The following is a 17,696-nucleotide window of genomic DNA, read 5'->3' on the forward strand; positions in this document are numbered from 1 at the left end:
GCTTGGTGCCATTCCCATGCATCCTGTCATTGGTGACCAGGGAGAAGAGACCTGCACCTCCCTCTCCATACAAGCTTACTGCTTAGCTTTGCCTAAGTATTTTGAGACAGGGTAAAAAGGTATTTCCTGAACAAAAACTGCATTGCTCAGCCTGTTTGGTTCTGATGTCTTTTGGAGACCATCGACAAGACTTCTCTTTGCGATGTGCACTAGACAGAAGTGATTCATGTTGGCTGACTCATGTGAGTTGATTGGCTACTCATATGACACATCTGGGTATAAACAGAGATATTCTATCTCAGTAGCATGAGGGTTTTGTATAAATGAAAAGGGTAATAATGGAAGTCTGACTGATGAAAGCAGTAGCTTAATATGGTTTTTGTTAAGCCAGGACAAATAAGGGGGTTGAGTTGAAGAAAAGCTATTGTGAGACAGGAAATTCCCACCTGATGCCTCATACATTGTTACTTTTAACTGTGTATGACACAGCAGCATCAGGCAGAAAGGAAACCAGAGTTATTTATTGGAAAAGGCCTATGTTTTGGCTCTCCAGGCATAAGGATGAAAAAACCTTTGTGTTTAATAGATTAAAAAGATATCAGTTGTATCCTAAAGCCTTAGGGATTTCTTTGCTTAATACTTAGTATCTTAGCATATGGTTCAAGACTGGACAGTGAAATTTGTCTTGCTAAAAATCAAGGCTATTATTAATTTATCCATTACTCATCTAGACCTGAAATGAGCATGACAAATTTTGTCTGCAATGTACCAAAATTTTGGGATATGATTTATCAGAAATTTATGTACTGTACTGTAAAAACTTACTTCCTCTGTGGTGTATGTGTGGAGCTGGGAGTCAGTTGCAGAGGCATCCAGAAAGACATTAAAAGTATGCGTTTCTTTCTTCTGCCATGCTGGAAAATAACATGATATAATACTTGATCTGTGGGAAGGGCCTGGGGAACGATCTGAGATGACTTTGTATAACAAGGCATTTGTATAAAAAGCTTGGAGAGTGTTAAGAAGATTCAGTGTGCTTTTCACTGCTAGCTGTTGATTTTGAAGGAAGAATTTTGACTTTGAGCAATCAACCCCACTTTTTCTGTGGTGTTGGAATTAGTGATATTTTCTAACTGTAACCTAAATCTTTTAGATCTGTAGCTGAGGAGAGAGAGCATTAAGGGCTGCAGCAGGCTTTGAGCTAAGTTTGTTAGCTTTGAAGCCCACTGGTCTTTGTGGAGCTGAGCAGAGGCTTGGGCTGTTAGACTCCTGGTCTGATCATTTATACTGCCTTTCTCTGTGGCTTTTGTCTTGTCTTCGTTCTGTCTCTTGCTACACAAAATCCTCAGTGTGCTCTTCTTGGCAAATGGGCTGGGCTGGTCAAGGCTAGACTTACCCTCTCTCTTTAGAAGAAGTTGTTTTCACTCTCTCACCCCATTTAAGAGCGTCATGGAACGTAAGATGAATTCCCTTTTACGTCTAGGTTTCTGGCATTGCAGCTTGACAGAAATCCAGAGCTGCTCTTCTCTGATCTGAGTTTCAATTGGTGCCTTGGGGGGAACATGTCCAGTGGAGGTGTTTTCTGGAGACCTTGGCATCTAGGCTTAGGGTCTCTAGCAACTACACACAGAGTGCTCTGGAGAGGATACTGATGGATTCTTGAGTGACTGAATTTATTCATTCACTTTTGGTCTGTCTTTTTAAATGATTTTTTAAAACTCTGCTTAATAAAAACTCTGTTTAATAATATGGATTTACAATGGGGAGCTGATTTACAACGAGAAATCACTCAGGAGTACTGAATGGTGTTTCTCTGCATTTCCACAGGAGAGGAGAAAATAGTCCGTGCATCTGTGGTTGAGAACATGTATGTGAAATTCAGCTTGTAGGAATGACTGCTATTGTACAAGCATTGATAAAGACAGGCTACTGACTTGAATCTAATATTTACTAAATGTAACATTTTGTTTCCACTAGCAAGGCATTGAATATAAAATTTCATTTTAAGTATACATTTAAGTGGAGCCACCTCAGTTTTTTTAAACCCTTTGAATTGAGTGGATTCAGAATTACCTTCATTTGCATTGCTAACAATTAAAAACTATAAACTGACCATTCAGAATCTGTGCAGCGCAACGGGGTAAAACGATGTAACAGCACTCATGTTCTTCTGGTATACTCTGTGCCTAAATGTGGTGCTAGTAATGAAGTTAACACTGAATATTGTCTAAATGCTAGCCAACAGAGTAACATAACTCTGCAATTAAATTTAATCTGTATGACTGCTGATTCAAAAATTAAATATGTAACAAAGCACCAGTGCTCGAGATGTCAGACTGCCCATCAGACTTGAATGTGATGGTAATATGTAATTGTAATGCTATCGTTAGTCTTCGTTTCACTTTTTTTTTTTTTTTTTTCTTTGACAGGTATTTCCTCATTGTAGGAATTGTGACAATGTACTCATTGATAATCCCAAAATGCGATTTTAAGCTGGTCTCTGAATGACAGTGTTAGCATTTAACTTGAAATCTTGAAGTGGTTATTCATTCAAGTGTAGAAGTTAGGCTTTCCAAAAGCATTATGAAGACTACTTTTGCAAACAAGAATGGTGTTAAGCTGTGTTGATTTGTTTTTGACGTTTTGTTTTTCAGGTGGCAGAGATAAGCGTGGAGGCCCCATCCTAACGTTTCCAGCTCGTAGTAATCATGATAGAATACGGCAGGAAGACCTTAGGAGACTAATTTCTTACCTAGCTTGTATTCCTAGGTAAGTGATGATGAGCCTTGATATGCTCTGATGCTGTGCAACAAAACAAAGTGAATATATTTCAGTACACTTAGAAGCTAAGAGACTGAGTGATTAAAGAAAATGAGCAAATTTGTACCAAGTTCTGTCAGTTACTGTTTTCAGACAGTTTTTTGAAGAGGCTCAAACAGTTACTCTGCCCTGTAGAAGGAAGGCTGTTGGCAGAATGTCTGGCGTGCTTTAGCTGAAAGTAGTTTGTCTTGGAAATAGTACTGCCATGCTACATAGCTGTCACTGGGGAAAAATTGTGAACACAACTCAAAGGCTTTCAGTGCATCAATAATTAGAAACATGGTGGTCATCATTCACAATGTATCTTGTGTGGACTGGGGTCGGCACAACACTCCAAACTGTTATTTGTGTTGGACATGATGAATCAGGACACTATAACTTAGGAATAGCCAGGAGAAAAGTATGTAAATTTGCTTGTACAGGTCTCAGGTATACCTGTGGAGAGATCTGTGAAACTACTGATATTACTGTAAAAAATTAAACTATGTATTACAATGTGTTATTTATCACCAAATCTAGTGCTTGTATGTGTGCATGTGTATATGAATATATATTTTTAAATATATATATTAAAAGAAATAGTAAAAAAAAATTGTTCAGATAGAACTTTGTTCTTGAGTAGTAAAACTAAGGAGAAAAATGAGCTTAAGACACTGATTGTAGGTTTATCTCAGATTCCACCAACATTTGGTACAGACTAGAGCAACTCCAACTGTGCTTGAAAATGTTTGCACGTAACCTGCAGCAGTAGTCGTCAAAATCTCCAGGACAACATGCCTGAATGTATTTTCTTCCATATTTCTGTAAGGTGTTAATTTGTTTGCACTCTTCCTTGCACCTGATGTAATCAGGTAGCAGTTTCAGATTGACATGTGTTCTCATTAAGCAAAGAAAAACAACTGCCCAAAACAAAGCAAACAAAATAAAGCTAAACCTTCACAAATTCTAGTTGAGAGTGTTTATGGCTTTCCTTAGGAGTAATTGTTGGTAATTCAACTTTTCTGGTATTTACTTAACTTTTAAGCTTAGGAGTACTTAGTGTTTTTTCTTTATTTTTGATTAAACTGGGAGATTTGGAGAGACAGAGGAAGGGAGAGGAGAAGTCGTCTTGAGATTTTTACCTTTGAAAGTATTTGATTTCGCATTTGAATGTTTGAGATGTATTCTGGCCCTCTAGATCTTCAAGTTACTAGAGACATTAATAGCATCAAAATAGGCTCTAGAGAGTTTTGTGGAGATAATCTGGCAAAACACAGTTGTATTCTGGCAAAAGGAGTATGTTAATCTAGTATCAATAGTTTTAAAATAGAAACTTTGTACAGGATTTTATATCTCTGCAAACATGGCAAAGATTTGAGTATAAAGGGAGCTTTATTAAAAGCTAGACTGATTTTCACACACATCATGTCTTAGGGGACTGGTCATGTAACTCATTAACTGAGAAGTCCTGGGTCTTCTCAACTGGTGCAAATAGCCCCGACAGCTACTTTGTCAACAAATGATTTCAGTACAGTTATCCTACATAGCTGAAGATTCAGAGGTGTCGTTTTTTTTGGCAAGGGATCAAAACAGTTAGGGCAGTATTCCATCTCTGAATTGCACTAATTTATAAATTTATCTGATTTTAAAATTTTACCAAGTTTAAGTCATCAACACTTACTTGACCAGCTATTAGTGCAGTTCAGGTTTACCAAACAGAGAACCTTGTCTGACCAAAGCCTCCCAGAACAGTTTTTATTGTTTTGATCCTTAGCCAAGAGGGATTTGTCTTTTGTCAGCTGATGGGGCCACATGAGTGGAGGACACATCTGCATCACATGGTGAGCAGCTGCTTTGTGCATCCTAGTAAATGTACATCTCGTGAATTAGTGGCAAGCAGTCTTCCTTGTGCAGTAGCCAGTTTGTGTACTTGGATAGGGATGGGCTGAGCAGCTCTCATGTAACATGCAGCCTTTCAATAATGGGCGTGTCTTAGCTTCAAAACAATATTTGGTTTTGTCCTTTTAATTGTGTGTGTACCTTTGAGCAGGTGGGAGAGCCAGCATTTATCTTGATAAACTCCCTTTTTAAACTTTTTCTTTTTTTAAACTAACGTCAAAAAGCTACTCTCCTAAGGAAAGCTGTATTACAACTCCTTTCAGAAGCTCTTCTGCCCTCCAGAGTCGGTCATAACTCATCTTTCTCATAATACTGCCAGTGAAGCATCCTTACTTCCTGGACACTCTAAAAACCTTAACACATGAACTCCAGAATTCCGTTTACGTTAGTCACATCCCTGTAAGTGACTAATGTACTTAAACAGCGGACATTTGGTCCCTCTTAATAGTCCATTGGCTATGACGCAGCTTTAAAATATTTTCCCTTTCCACGTTAACAAGGTCTTGTAGTAGGCTCTCTTGGAACAAAATCAGAATTCCCGGTGCTTGTGGTGATTGCTGCTTTTGATCAGCAGCAAGTAGTTAGTGTACAATAAGTAATGAAGAAAAGAAATGAAATCTGACATCTTCAGAAAAGTGGCCAGGAAATTTTTGTATAAGGTCTGCTAACTTTTGGACAGCAAAATTGAGATCAAATTTTGTAGAAACAGGTTAGTATGGTTTTCTTCACAGCCATGAAATGCTTTCTTATCAATTAGCTATCCACAGATTGACCCCATTATGGAAGTAGTTGTCAGTAAAGGTTTTCCCTCGGCAAACTAACATTTTTTAACTCTTAGAAAATACGAAACAAAATCTGAGTTCAAAAATGTTTCAGAAGCAGTAGGGAAGAACAGCATACCAACTTCTGTCTTCTAGAGGAACCCCTCGATCATTAGAAAAACACGAACACTGTCATCAGTAAAGTGTGCGTGTGTGCCATGGAGTCATTTGTAAATTAATTAAATTTTGGTGCTTCTGTAAACGGTGAGTGTGTGTGTTGGGTGAAGGAGAGAGGACTGAATTCTGGTTTATATTCATGTGAATATAAAAAAGGAAAATGAAAGAGGAGGTGAAGGCAGATTATCTAATCGGCAACAAATTTAAAGCTATCACCCACCAGGGGTTTGGCAGTGGGGTGACAGCAAGCTTCCTGAGAGGTTTTGCAATGCTGTCATGAGAACTGCTGTGTACATCAGATAGTCAACAGTGATGCCCTAGGGATGGGATTGTTAGCTGGAGAGAGCACATTCATTAGGCAGTGTGTTGCAGTAGAAGTGCTGCATTCAAATTTGTAATGCTTGCTTGGTAACGTTTTCTCCTTTCTTCTGCAGTGAGGAAGTATGTAAAAGGGGATTCACCGTCATTGTAGATATGCGTGGGTCAAAATGGGACTCCATAAAGCCTCTGCTGAAGATTTTACAGGAATCCTTCCCATGCTGTATTCATGTTGCACTGATAATCAAGCCAGACAACTTCTGGCAGAAACAGAGGACTAACTTTGGCAGCTCTAAGTTTGAGTTTGAGGTAATTTCCCCTATCGTATATGAATTTATATTTATTTCATGGTTTAAGTGTGCTCAGTACTGATCAGCATCTTGAGCAGTCTCAAATTATGTTCCAGATAAGAGAGGGGTAGATGGGGCCAGTTGTTCTAGAAGAAATGTAGTTTATTTCATAAGCTGAAACTAGATAATTGTGCACATTGTCATACATACCTTTTCTGAGCATGAAAAAGATGGACTTAGGGTTTTACCCCTTATGGGGGTAAAAGTGTTAGGTTTCATCTTTATTTTGTCTTGGTCTTTACTGTGGTAATCATTCTGTCACCACCATTCCATGCAGATGAAAGCAGCCAAATAAACCTTGCTGCTATCCTACTTCTGCTCACAATATCCAAATCAAAATCTAATCAAAACAGTAGCCAGAAAAGTGGTTGCTGTTTTTTTTCCTTCAGTGTAGTGGGGTAAGAAGTAAGATTTCTCTGGCTGAGTGAAAATACCTGCAAGACAGGAGGCTCCTCAGAATTGGCATTGGAAAAGAAATGTATAAGCAAAGTTAAGTCAGGTGAACTTCATAAATCATGATCAACTTTTTAAACAGAGAGAAACAAAAACTTGAAAGAAAATGTCAAATTCATTTCACTAACCGTATTTGTTTGTTTTTCTTGTTTTAGACAAATATGGTGTCTCTGGAAGGCCTTACCAAAGTAGTTGATCCTTCTCAGCTAACCCCAGAATTCGATGGCTGTTTGGAGTACAACCATGAGGAGTGGATAGAAATCAGAGTTGCCTTTGAGGACTACATTAGCAATGCAACCCATATGCTGTCCAGACTGGAGGAACTGCAAGATATATTGTCGAAAAAGGAAATGCCTCAGGACCTGGAAGGTGCTCGCAATATGATAGAGGAGCATTCGCAATTAAAAAAGAAAGTCATTAAGGCTCCTATTGAGGACCTTGATGTGGAAGGACAAAAGCTGCTCCAGCGAATACAGAGCAGCGATAGCTTCCCCAAAAAGAACTCTGGGTCAGGGAATGCAGACTTACAGAACCTTTTACCCAAAGTATCCACCATGCTGGACAGGCTGCACTCGACGCGGCAGCATCTGCATCAGATGTGGCATGTGCGGAAATTGAAATTGGACCAATGTTTTCAGCTCAGGCTGTTTGAGCAGGATGCTGAAAAGGTAAGGGATTGGAGAGGGAAAGATTGGGGAGGGGCACGAACAACGACTGACTGACTTGAAAAGAGTACCAAGGATAATTAAGAAGAGTAATTTCTGTCTTCTAAAGACAAAACTCTAAGTTAGTCACTACGCTTTTAATGAGAAGTAAGGGATTTTTTTATTGATACTGAATCTTAGTCTTCTGGAGTAGAGTGGATGGAGTAGTAATTCCAAGCTGTAAAGAACACAGGTAACTTTCATGGAAGAAAAATTTAAGTGGTAGCAACTTTAAAGCTTTTTCTTTAAAAGCTTTAAAGCTTTGCTCCAGACAGAAGCTTTTTCAGGCATCAAATGAAGATGGATGATGTATGCTTTATTAATACAGCTGATTAAGGATTGCATCAGTCTCCTTTTGAGTGACCCTTGGGATTTGAGTGGCAGGTAGCTGACAAAGTCTGAAGAGGTTGACATGGCAAACTGCTTCATTGATGCGAGATTTAAGGTCCCAGGCTAAAAACTGATGTATCTTTTTTGACAATCATATGTCATTAACGGGGGACTGACTGATTTCAGAGTGTTTCAGGTTAACCAGTCCCTTTGAAGGATAAAGCTCTTGATTGACATGAAATCTGAAGAACCACCATAGCAGGCAGTGCACTGTTAGCTGAGCTCAAATAAGATCTATTTTCATATAGAATGGTTTTGCAATCGCTAACTTGCTACCATGGAACAAATAGCTTTAAGGAAGGATGGGGAGTTTTTCTCTGGGAGAAGAAATAACTAGACTATCCAGTCCGGTGGTAAGTATGGTCTTTGTCAGATTTCTTAAAGTATTTAACATAAGAATGTCTGAACTGGGTGAGACCAAAGGTCTACGTTAAACTAGTATCTTGCTCTCCAGTAGTGGTCATAAGCAGATGTCTGGGAAAACAGAGCAAGCAGATAAAATACTTCTCCTTCCTCTGTCTTCCTCAGTTTTCTTCCCCTGTCTTCTTCCCCTGTACTTTCCTGTCCCCTGGTCATTTCTGCTCAGGAACTTTCACAGCAGGACTCCTAATGTTTTCTGCTGTGTTTAAAAAAGAAACTTCAGGACCATTTAAAGCGAATGTTTACTGAGTGTAGCTGAAAATAGTAGGGTCATGTAAGGAGTTGAAAAAAATCCAGTCACGTGAATTTAGAGTCATAAAATTATTTAGGAAATAATAAGCCAATGATCTAATACTGCTCTTTCAGGCCCAAAATGATTTTAGTAACTGTTCAGCCACTTAATTACAGCATTAACAAAATACATTTTGATGATGCTCAAGTGGTATTGAAAAGTACATTCTTCATTTACTCATCTAAAAGTTGCATATGTAACTTGGGCTTTAAGAAACCCCTTTTCAAATATGTGAGCCTATGGAACTGATGTCTGTCCTGCCATGTGATTGTATAGGCTCATACCTGTGTTTCCTGTGTTCCTGATTCCAAGAATCTGTAATAGATTCAATAGATCCATCTTTCGAAAATAGCAGCAAGTACGAGGCACCTCAAAAGGAGGTTGACAGCAGCCAGTGTTCTTGGAACTTGATTCCCCCATCAAACACTAGAAAAAGATTTGAAAGATGGTTTATGTGGTATCCCAAGCGCTTTTTGGTTAAGGCCCTTGTCTTAATCTACATCTTCAATGTATTCTAGACAAGAAACCAAAAATTTTAGGAGTGTGTGATCATCTGCCTCAGTTATCTAAACTCTTAAAACTTTCTGTTTGTTTGCAGTTCTTACCATACTGTTGTCCACTTATAATTTGATTTTTCATGCACCTGGGTAGAATATTGGACCTGGTAACATTGCTCTGTTAGCCTGCGTACTTTAAAAGATCTTTAAATGAGTGCTTACTACTCATTGTAGCCATTTCTTTCAGAAGTATCTTTTTAAGCTAACCCAGAGTGTAGGTGGGTCTTTTGAGCTGAAATATAGCAAAGAGTTCAAGACCACGTTGTGTGTGTATAACTGTAAAACTCAGTCTTTTGTTGTGCTGCTTGGTCTTTGAAAACTTTGTTTTCCAATGCCACTGTTAACATACCTATTGCACCTTCAGTAATGGCCATTGGTAGATAAAACCTTTCCCAAACTTTGTTTGAATATTATTTTTTTGTTTTGTTTTTACACATCTTTGAAGTTTATTCATATTTTTTTCTGGAAGAAAGTAATGTGTAGTACTGCTCAAGTATTATTATTATTTTTAATTTGCTTAGCAGTAGAAAAGTTATTTTCAAATCTGCCATAAAGTTGTGAGCTAAAAATATCAAATTTACTGAAATACTTTATTTCCATGAGTTGACATTCTCATTTTAAATTACTAAACTGCTGACATCACAAAATGCTGACACTAAGGAATGTATAAGCTTTGTAACATAGGGCTGTGCTCCAAGTTTGTTTGTTTACTATGGCTTTGTAGTAATGATGTTGACTTCACTGTAGCTTGAGATAAACATCTGAGGAAAAGGTTCAACAGCTGAGGACGTTGGTCCGAAAAGTCAGATTTCAGTACTGATTTCTTTAAAATGTAGAGTAACTTACAGGGGAAAGACAATCAGTGTTAATTTTAATGGCAGCTCTTTCTGTTGTCTTTGTCATGTATCTCTCATGTTACTTGCATGTGATTTCTTCCATAAAAATCAGTGATTTTTTTCCTTAACATTTCCTTGCAGATGTTTGACTGGATCACACACAACAAAGGTCTGTTTCTAAACAGCTACACGGAGATCGGAACCAGTCATCCCCACGCTATGGAACTTCAGACACAGCACAATCACTTTGCCATGAACTGTATGGTAAGAATGGGCCTCAATTCACAACACTGACATTTGCTCTTAGTTAAGGTAGAATTCATAAATCACACGCACAAATCATTCCTTTTATTACAACTAGCACAACTTGCATTTGAGCAGTGAAGTTGCATAACAAAAGAAGAAAATAAAAGGTAGCCAAGGACGGAGGTACTGTGATTGAGCAACTGAATTATTTGGACCACTGGCAATATTCAGTGCAACCTTGGAACTTCTAAAATATGTGCATCCAAACTCTTAGAACCTGGGATATGTGTTTGAGTACAGTTCTGCATCTTTTAGGAAATTTCAGGGAATTATATATAATACGCTATAAAAAAAACAACAACTCAGGATCTTCAGAATAGATTGCATCTCAGGTACAAAAAGTTTTGAGAAGTGCTAATCAGTAGCTGAGCTCAGTGTAATATTTTTCCTTTTTTTTTAAAATATTTTTATTATTTTTAAGAGCACATACGTCTCATTTCTGGTGCAGTGGCATGGAGGTAAAGCAAATATTTTTCTTGTCAAATATTATCTTGATAAGGCATCATGTGCAATTAAAAATTCAGTTTCTAACCTGCAGTGAGTGAAAGCTGCTTATTATCAGTTTCATGAATGCCCTGTTCAGACATGGGGACTAAATTCTCAAGCATATTTTGGTCGTTTTTCACTAGGAGGGTTGGAGGTGTATAAGTAACTTCAGGAGCCTGGGCCTAAATCCAGTCCCTGTCTGTCAGCTCAACGGAAGAAGAACACTAGAACTCTTGTTAGAAATTAACATCCTTGGCAGTCCGAGGATGGGAATTGAATTAAAGTATGGTTGAAACAATCAACTCTTGCAAGAGGGTGTTTTTGTAGGACAGGACTACTAACTGTGGAAAGAAAGCATGTCAAAGTAAACTACCCTTGGTTATTTGTCTTGCTAAAATCATTAAAGGGATAGTAAGACAGCTCTTGTGTCTAGTTTTGACCAAGTTAAGGCAGTAGGAGACAGCAGTAGAGAAGTAAGTTTTCTTCTGCAACTCAGCTATCTTTGTGAAAGTTTTTTTAACAAATAAATAAAAGCAGCGGTTTATTTTTTGCCAAGAATAAAGCGAACATTGTGGAACATTGTATTGAAGTTATGCATGTATAACATCATGCATGGAAGTAACTTTGACCTTTAGGTTTGGAAGGTACAGGTCCACTCTTGGGGCATAGCAATTTGCTGCTTCATGGAGTAACTAATTACTGCTGTTCATTGCTCTGCACATAAAATGCAACAGAAGGGCATTCAGAGGAGGACAGTAGGTGTCATTGACATGAGATGACTTTTGAAACTTGGTGATATTGGATATCCTTCCAGGCTGTTCTTGGGCTCATACTGTACAGGTTAAATTATTCTTGTTCTGTTAGCCTCTCCTGATGTTAGTTACTGTGACTTCTTCTTCAAATTAGGTGGCTTGTTTTCTTCTCCTTCATTGTCTTTAAAAACAAACAAGCAAAAAAAGTCCTTACTGTTTAGATGCTAGCAACACTAGGAAGCACTCGAGTGATGTAGCATAATCCCCCCTGTTCTTAATCTTTTGCTTTTAATCTCTGTTTTGTTTGTAATAGTCAAGTGTGTCAATTACACAGGGCTTTTTCTCATCTTGCACAATGATTTCTTGAAGCATGTAAGGAGCAGTTTAAATCTGGGGCAAGCATAGTCCCCATGAAGTGGTTCTTTCCTGTAGAATGAGAAAACAATTAGCCCTTGGTTTTGATTTCAGGAGCATTCAGGTTTTCTGTTTTATTTGGTTAACTAACCAAAATTGAACACGTATAGTATGGGGGGAATTATGCTGAATATGACTTGAAAAAATGACATGAGCTGATTGAAATTTGACAGGCCATTCTTCATGTGTTTTTTAGTGGGAAAATATCAGGCAATCCTAACTCCTACAAAGCACGTTCAGTTTCTCCCTGACCTCTCCTCAGATGCGTTCTGTGCTCACCAAGCTACTGTTTTGTTTGCTGCTGCAGTCAGCACAACTCTTCAGTAATCAGAGCTTATTTACGATCTCTTAGTGAGTGCTCTAGCACTAGAGATGGAATTTAACTTCTAACACATCTACAGCAATGTAAATTTATCCAATTGGATGGCATGAAGGAAGGAGGAGTAGCAACTAAGTATTATTATATGCAGGAGATTTTGAAGGCTTTTCATTGTGGCCCTAATTGGCCCCTGATAGATCTTGCTTTCCAGGCAGTTTCTTTAGGCTCGCTTTAGGCAGGGAAGGGCCGTTCAAAGGATAAATGCTGCCCAAGCAGCTAAATACCTCTTGCACTTGCTCACAGCTTAACCCTGATAATTGATGTTGCAGCTGCTTTTTTCTTAACACATTGTGATTGCTGCAGGGCACATGCTCCCTTCGCAGCAGGTGCTACCCTCCATCAATGGCTGGCTCTCCCATCTCCCCTTCCTTCCCAAGTAGCAGCTTGGCTTTCCGAGAGGTGCAGGAGGGCAGCTTCTGCAGCTGCTTCTGCTGAGCTCGGGTGAGACAGTATCAGCCTTTGGGTGAGATGCCAAAACTTTAATCTGGTCTTCCAGTCTGAAATGAGCCACCTGGTTGCAAACCATTGTGAAAACTACTTAGTTCCTGTTATCAAAAAGAGTTGGCTACATCAAGGGTAAAGAAGGTTTGCTGAATTTTTCTTTTTTCCTTTTAATGGCTTTCTGCCATTTTTAGAACCCAGTTTTCAGTATTACAGCACAAAGTAGCTGGAAGTTTAAACCAAATGTAAAAACAAACAGGTGAAGAATATATTGGGGGAGGAAATTTAGCTGCACTTTCAGCAGCTTCATTCTCAAGTGATACATCTAGGCATCTTGCATATTCAGTTTGTGATGGACATGTGCATAGGAGTATGTTCACAAAAGTCTTAAGCTTAACACGCAGGCTGGTTCTTGTGGCAATGAAACTGTCCTAGGGAAAAGCTGGATAGGTGCAGTGATGCACGTCAAAGATGGAAATATGTTTTGTTACCATTACTCAACACACACATTGGTGTGGCTGGAAAGGATGCTGTCTGAAATACAGTTCGCATGTTCAGCTGGAGGTTGGTAGGTGATCTCCCATTACTGAAATCAAGAAGCTGTGCACTGATAAGGGGCAAGATTGTTTCTTTACAGGGCAAGTAGTTCCCATCTTCCCGCACCGTGTGGAAAAACAGTATCTTAGTGATTCTCTCCTCTAAAGACGGATATGTTCAGGTTGGAAATAAAGTGAAATTTCGTCTTAGAAAGAGTAGTCTGGGATTGGAAAGGGTTGCCCAGGGAGGTGGTGGAGGGTGGTCTCACAGGTGTGGGTGGTCCCCAGGGGTGTTCAAGAAAAGGTTGGACCTGGTGTTTAGGGACATAGTTTAGTGGGTGGCATTGGTGGTAGGGCAGTGGTTGATGATCTTGGAGGTTTTTTTCAACTTAAATGATTCTATGTTTTTTCGCTATCATTTAAAAGTCGTGCCTTCAGCAACAACAAATTGCTGTTGACAAGTCCTGAGATTTATGTGAGCTAAGCAATACTCAGTTCTAACTTCAAGTTCCTCTTCAGATGACTAAACCAATGCTTCACTTCTCAAAACAAAATTTTACTACCTTTTAGGGTAGAAACTTGCAAATAAGACATTATAGGAGTTGTAAATACAAAAAAAATATCCGTCTAGTTTTTAAAATGCAGAATTTATGATGTGATTGTACTATTAGTCATCATGGAAGAACAGGAGGGACTGATACTGTGTCCACTCTTATTCTTGCTATTTTCTGCAAGTTTTCTGTGACACAAGGGAAGCTAAAGCAGTCATATGAGATATGGGTGAGGAGGAGGAGGATGTTATCTGTTTGTATATCTTCTTCTATTTTAGTTGCTGGATCAAAGGGCTTTGCTTTCATTAAAGCTTAACTGTGCCCCTCACTGCATAGGTGAGGGCCAAAATGATTGGAAAGCAATGCAATCAAAAAGCTTTCCTTGAAGGTTGACTGTCTACTGTCAAAGGTTACTGTGTCAGTCATAAGCATATTGGTAAGTCGATTAATCCTGTTCCCAGAACAGGCTGTTGGCATACACTAGACCACTTTATCAAGGTGGCAATCAAATAATCAGTTTCACTCAAAAAGAAAGTGCCAGAGATGAGCACTGGTGAGAGAATGGGGAGCTTGAAATAAAAGTATGAACGTAACACTTGGCTCTCGCTGGGATTACAGAGTTAAAAGTTTCAAGGATGACAAACTTGCCTTGGCTTGCTCCAGTCCAGCCACAGGGACTGGTAAAAATGAAAACATTAAGAAGGTCAGGTGGGGTAAAATCAATTTAGCTGACAGTTCATGTGACTCTTTCTACTGCTTTGTACTACTGATATTTTTCACTCTTGATTCCTTGTATTTAAAATACATTTTGTAACCAGACAAAGTTGTCATTTAAGATAGACTTAATCACCATGTGAATTCTTAACTCCCCTGAGTCCTCTTCAGCACAAAAGACCAAAACCGTAGGTTGTGAATTATGCAATTTTTGTTATGTGGTGGTTTTACCCTGCTGGGCAGCTGAGCTCCACCACAGCCGCTCTCTCCCTGTCTCTCCTCAAAGGGAAAGGGGGAGAAAATATGATGGAAAGGGCTCAAGGGTTGAGATAAGGACAGGGAGATCACTCAACAATTAGCATCATGGGCAAAACAGACTCACAGGCAGATCAATATAATGTCTTACCTATTACTAGCAGGCTAGAGCAGTGAGAAACTAAAACCACCTTCCCCCCCGTCCACCCTCTTCTTCTATGTCCTCCCCCTGAGTTGTGCAAGGGAACAGGGAATGGGGGCTGTGGTCAGTCCCTAACATTTTCTCTGCTGCTCCTTCACAGTCACTCTTTCCTCCTGCGGGGGCTCCTCTCCACAGGGGGTTGCAGCTCCGGCCCGGGGCCTGCTCCTGCGGGGGCTCTCCATGGGCCGCAGCCTCCTCCAGGCCACATCCACCTGCTCCACCAGGGGCTCCTCCACCCACGGGGGGGCTGCAGCGTGGAGATCTGCTCCATGGGCTGCAGGGGGACAGCCTGCTCCACCGGGGGCCTCTCCCTGCACAGCCCACAGGGGAACTGCTGCTGCCTGCCTGGAGCGACCCTGCCCTCCTGCTGCACTCACCTGGGGGGTTGCAGGGCTGCTTCTCACTCCTCACCCTCCCAGCCTTTGTGGTGCAGCAGTTTTTTCCCCTTCCTTAAATCTGCTCTCCAGAGGCCCACCCAACATTGCTCACTGGCTCGGCTCTGTTGAGCAGCAGGTCCCTCTGTAGCCAGCTGGAGCTGGCTCTGATCTGACGTGGAGCAGCTGCTCACAGAGGTCACCCCTGCAACCCCTCACTACCAAAACCTTGCCACATAAACCCGATTTTAAAATTTGTTTTAAAACAAATTTAAACCCTAGTTTAATTTTTCTTTAATTTTTTTTTTCTTTTTTCAACTAATAGCTTGCTCAGGCAGGGCTTTCAGTAAAAATACTTGGAGGTTTAACAAGAAGTCTCTCAACTCTCCAACCAATCTAAAATCCTTAACAGAAAGGGTATGTTCACCTTCAGGTATCTTCATGTCAGTGGATTATGAACTGAAGAAATACAATTGCTAAAAGCGCTACTGCAAAGGAGCAAACCTTGTTTCACTTTTAAAAATTATTGGAGGTGCTGAACTTAAGATTTCTAAAGAAATTGCCTTGTTTCGGTCAGTCCTCCTAGAGAGCTAGGTCTGGTTTAGATCACTGTACTTACTGATGTGATGGGGAGCATCCAGATGAAGAATGACGCAGCTGTAAGGACAGGATGAAGGCATGGGTGTTTACTGTGAGAAGGGGAAAATAAGTGAAAAGCAAAGGAGAAACAATGGTGATGGTGGCAGACTATAGCCTCAGTTTCCCTGGGTCTACCATGAAAAATACAGGAAAGCGAGATGAAAATTTTGAAAAAAGTTAAAGCAGGATGAAATTATATTTAACTTGTTACAATCCTGATAGCAACATTTAAATGGTTACCTGAGAATATTTTGAGGACCCACATAGCTGAAGAACGGGTTAACTATTTCCTCCGTTGTAGTCTGTGTGTTGCTGGTTTTATTTTTGTTCAAGGCAAGAGACACAGTGACTTGTGCTTGTTCTGCAGCTGCCTTTACTGTTGCTTCAAGCGAGATAACAAAAGAGGAGGCTTACAAAACATTTAAATCATTAAAGCGGGTGTTACTTTATACATCAATGCTATACCTTGCCTTAGTCGCCACTTGTGTGGTGAAGTGGTAGATGAATTGGAAATTCCATTGCTAGGACAGTGCTAAAATATTTTCAATGCAGATGATTAGTTTATAACTCACTGCAGTACATTACAGAGGTGCCAGTTATGATGCTTATGGACCATGTCACTGGGGTGGTTCTTTTTAACACTGGATGCTTAATATTCTTTGTGTCAGAAAACTCCTGTTAGGAATCTTAGCACTAAACAAACATTTTGTAAATGGGTCTAGGAAAATCAGGAAATAAAATAAAGCCTTCGGGGCATCTGCCAGCTATGTTTTGTATGCAGTACAACCGAAGTTCAGTCAAGCTGGCAGGCTGTCACCTATATTTTTCCATGTACTCGCTTTTCAGGCATGCAGCAAAGAATGACAGTGCACTACAGCTTGTGTTAGGCTACTAATCATGTCACCTTGTAGAGAATAACTGTGCTGAGGAGCTTTCCAGATATTATAAGGTGTCTTTTCAGCTCTTGGCTAAAGGGTATTGTGAGAGAAAATAATTGTACTACATACATTAATGTACTTACTGTACACACTGTAATGCTGTAACTTGAGATGTTCCCTTTTTAGTTTTGCTACATTGTTCGTGTGTAATACAATGAAGGAATTGAAGTACTGCTTTAGCATTTTGCTTTTTAGATGGCTGGTGAGTATTTAGAAGCTTCAGTTGTGTTGTGCAGATTAACATGATATAAACGAGATGGCTAAAAGAAAGTCTGTAACAGTTACTACCTGATAGCTGTTGTTTCTGTAGCTGAAATGAGGATGTGAATCCATGCAATGAATAACAACAAGTCAGTTCCTGGAACCAAAGGAATGAGTGGAAGATTGCTTGGAATGGTGCTTCTGAAGCTGTGCACAAAATATGTGTTTGTTATATAATAACGACAATAAACCTGCCTGTCCCTTTAGAAAATGGAATAATATTTGTAAACCTTCAAGGATTAGTTGGACGTTCCAATTGTAGTGAATTGCTCTCTGGAGTTCTTTTTCCTCATTAACTAAGTCTGGCTCTCCTGGATCGCTGCATTCTAAAATACTGGAATTTAAGTGTTTAGTAGATATAGATGTGTCAGTTAGTACAGGATATGATAGCAGAAAAAGTTGTTGAGATTGTTACAGGATTTTTTTGAGGAAAGGAACGTGGTATGCATAGCTTGGAAAGTGTTCAACTGTCAGTATATTAATTCATATTCG

At 39.6% G+C, this 17,696-nt stretch overlaps 1 protein-coding gene across 2 annotated transcripts in view; it reads left to right on the forward strand.

Annotated features, from left to right (window-relative positions):
* The window catches only part of TRIO (trio Rho guanine nucleotide exchange factor), a 242,083-nt gene that overhangs the window by 68,923 nt on the left and 155,464 nt on the right, over positions 1–17,696 (forward strand). For both annotated transcript variants that reach the window (XM_038175341.2, XM_038175340.2), the window contains exons 3-6: positions 2,655–2,769; positions 6,071–6,263; positions 6,913–7,425; positions 10,098–10,220. In XM_038175341.2, coding sequence (XP_038031269.1) covers positions 2,655–2,769; positions 6,071–6,263; positions 6,913–7,425; positions 10,098–10,220 — 944 coding nt within the window. The remainder of the gene's footprint in view (positions 1–2,654; positions 2,770–6,070; positions 6,264–6,912; positions 7,426–10,097; positions 10,221–17,696) is intronic.

Source organism: Anas platyrhynchos, chromosome 2, assembly GCF_047663525.1.
Source record: "Anas platyrhynchos isolate ZD024472 breed Pekin duck chromosome 2, IASCAAS_PekinDuck_T2T, whole genome shotgun sequence".
NCBI lineage: Eukaryota > Metazoa > Chordata > Aves > Anseriformes > Anatidae > Anas > Anas platyrhynchos.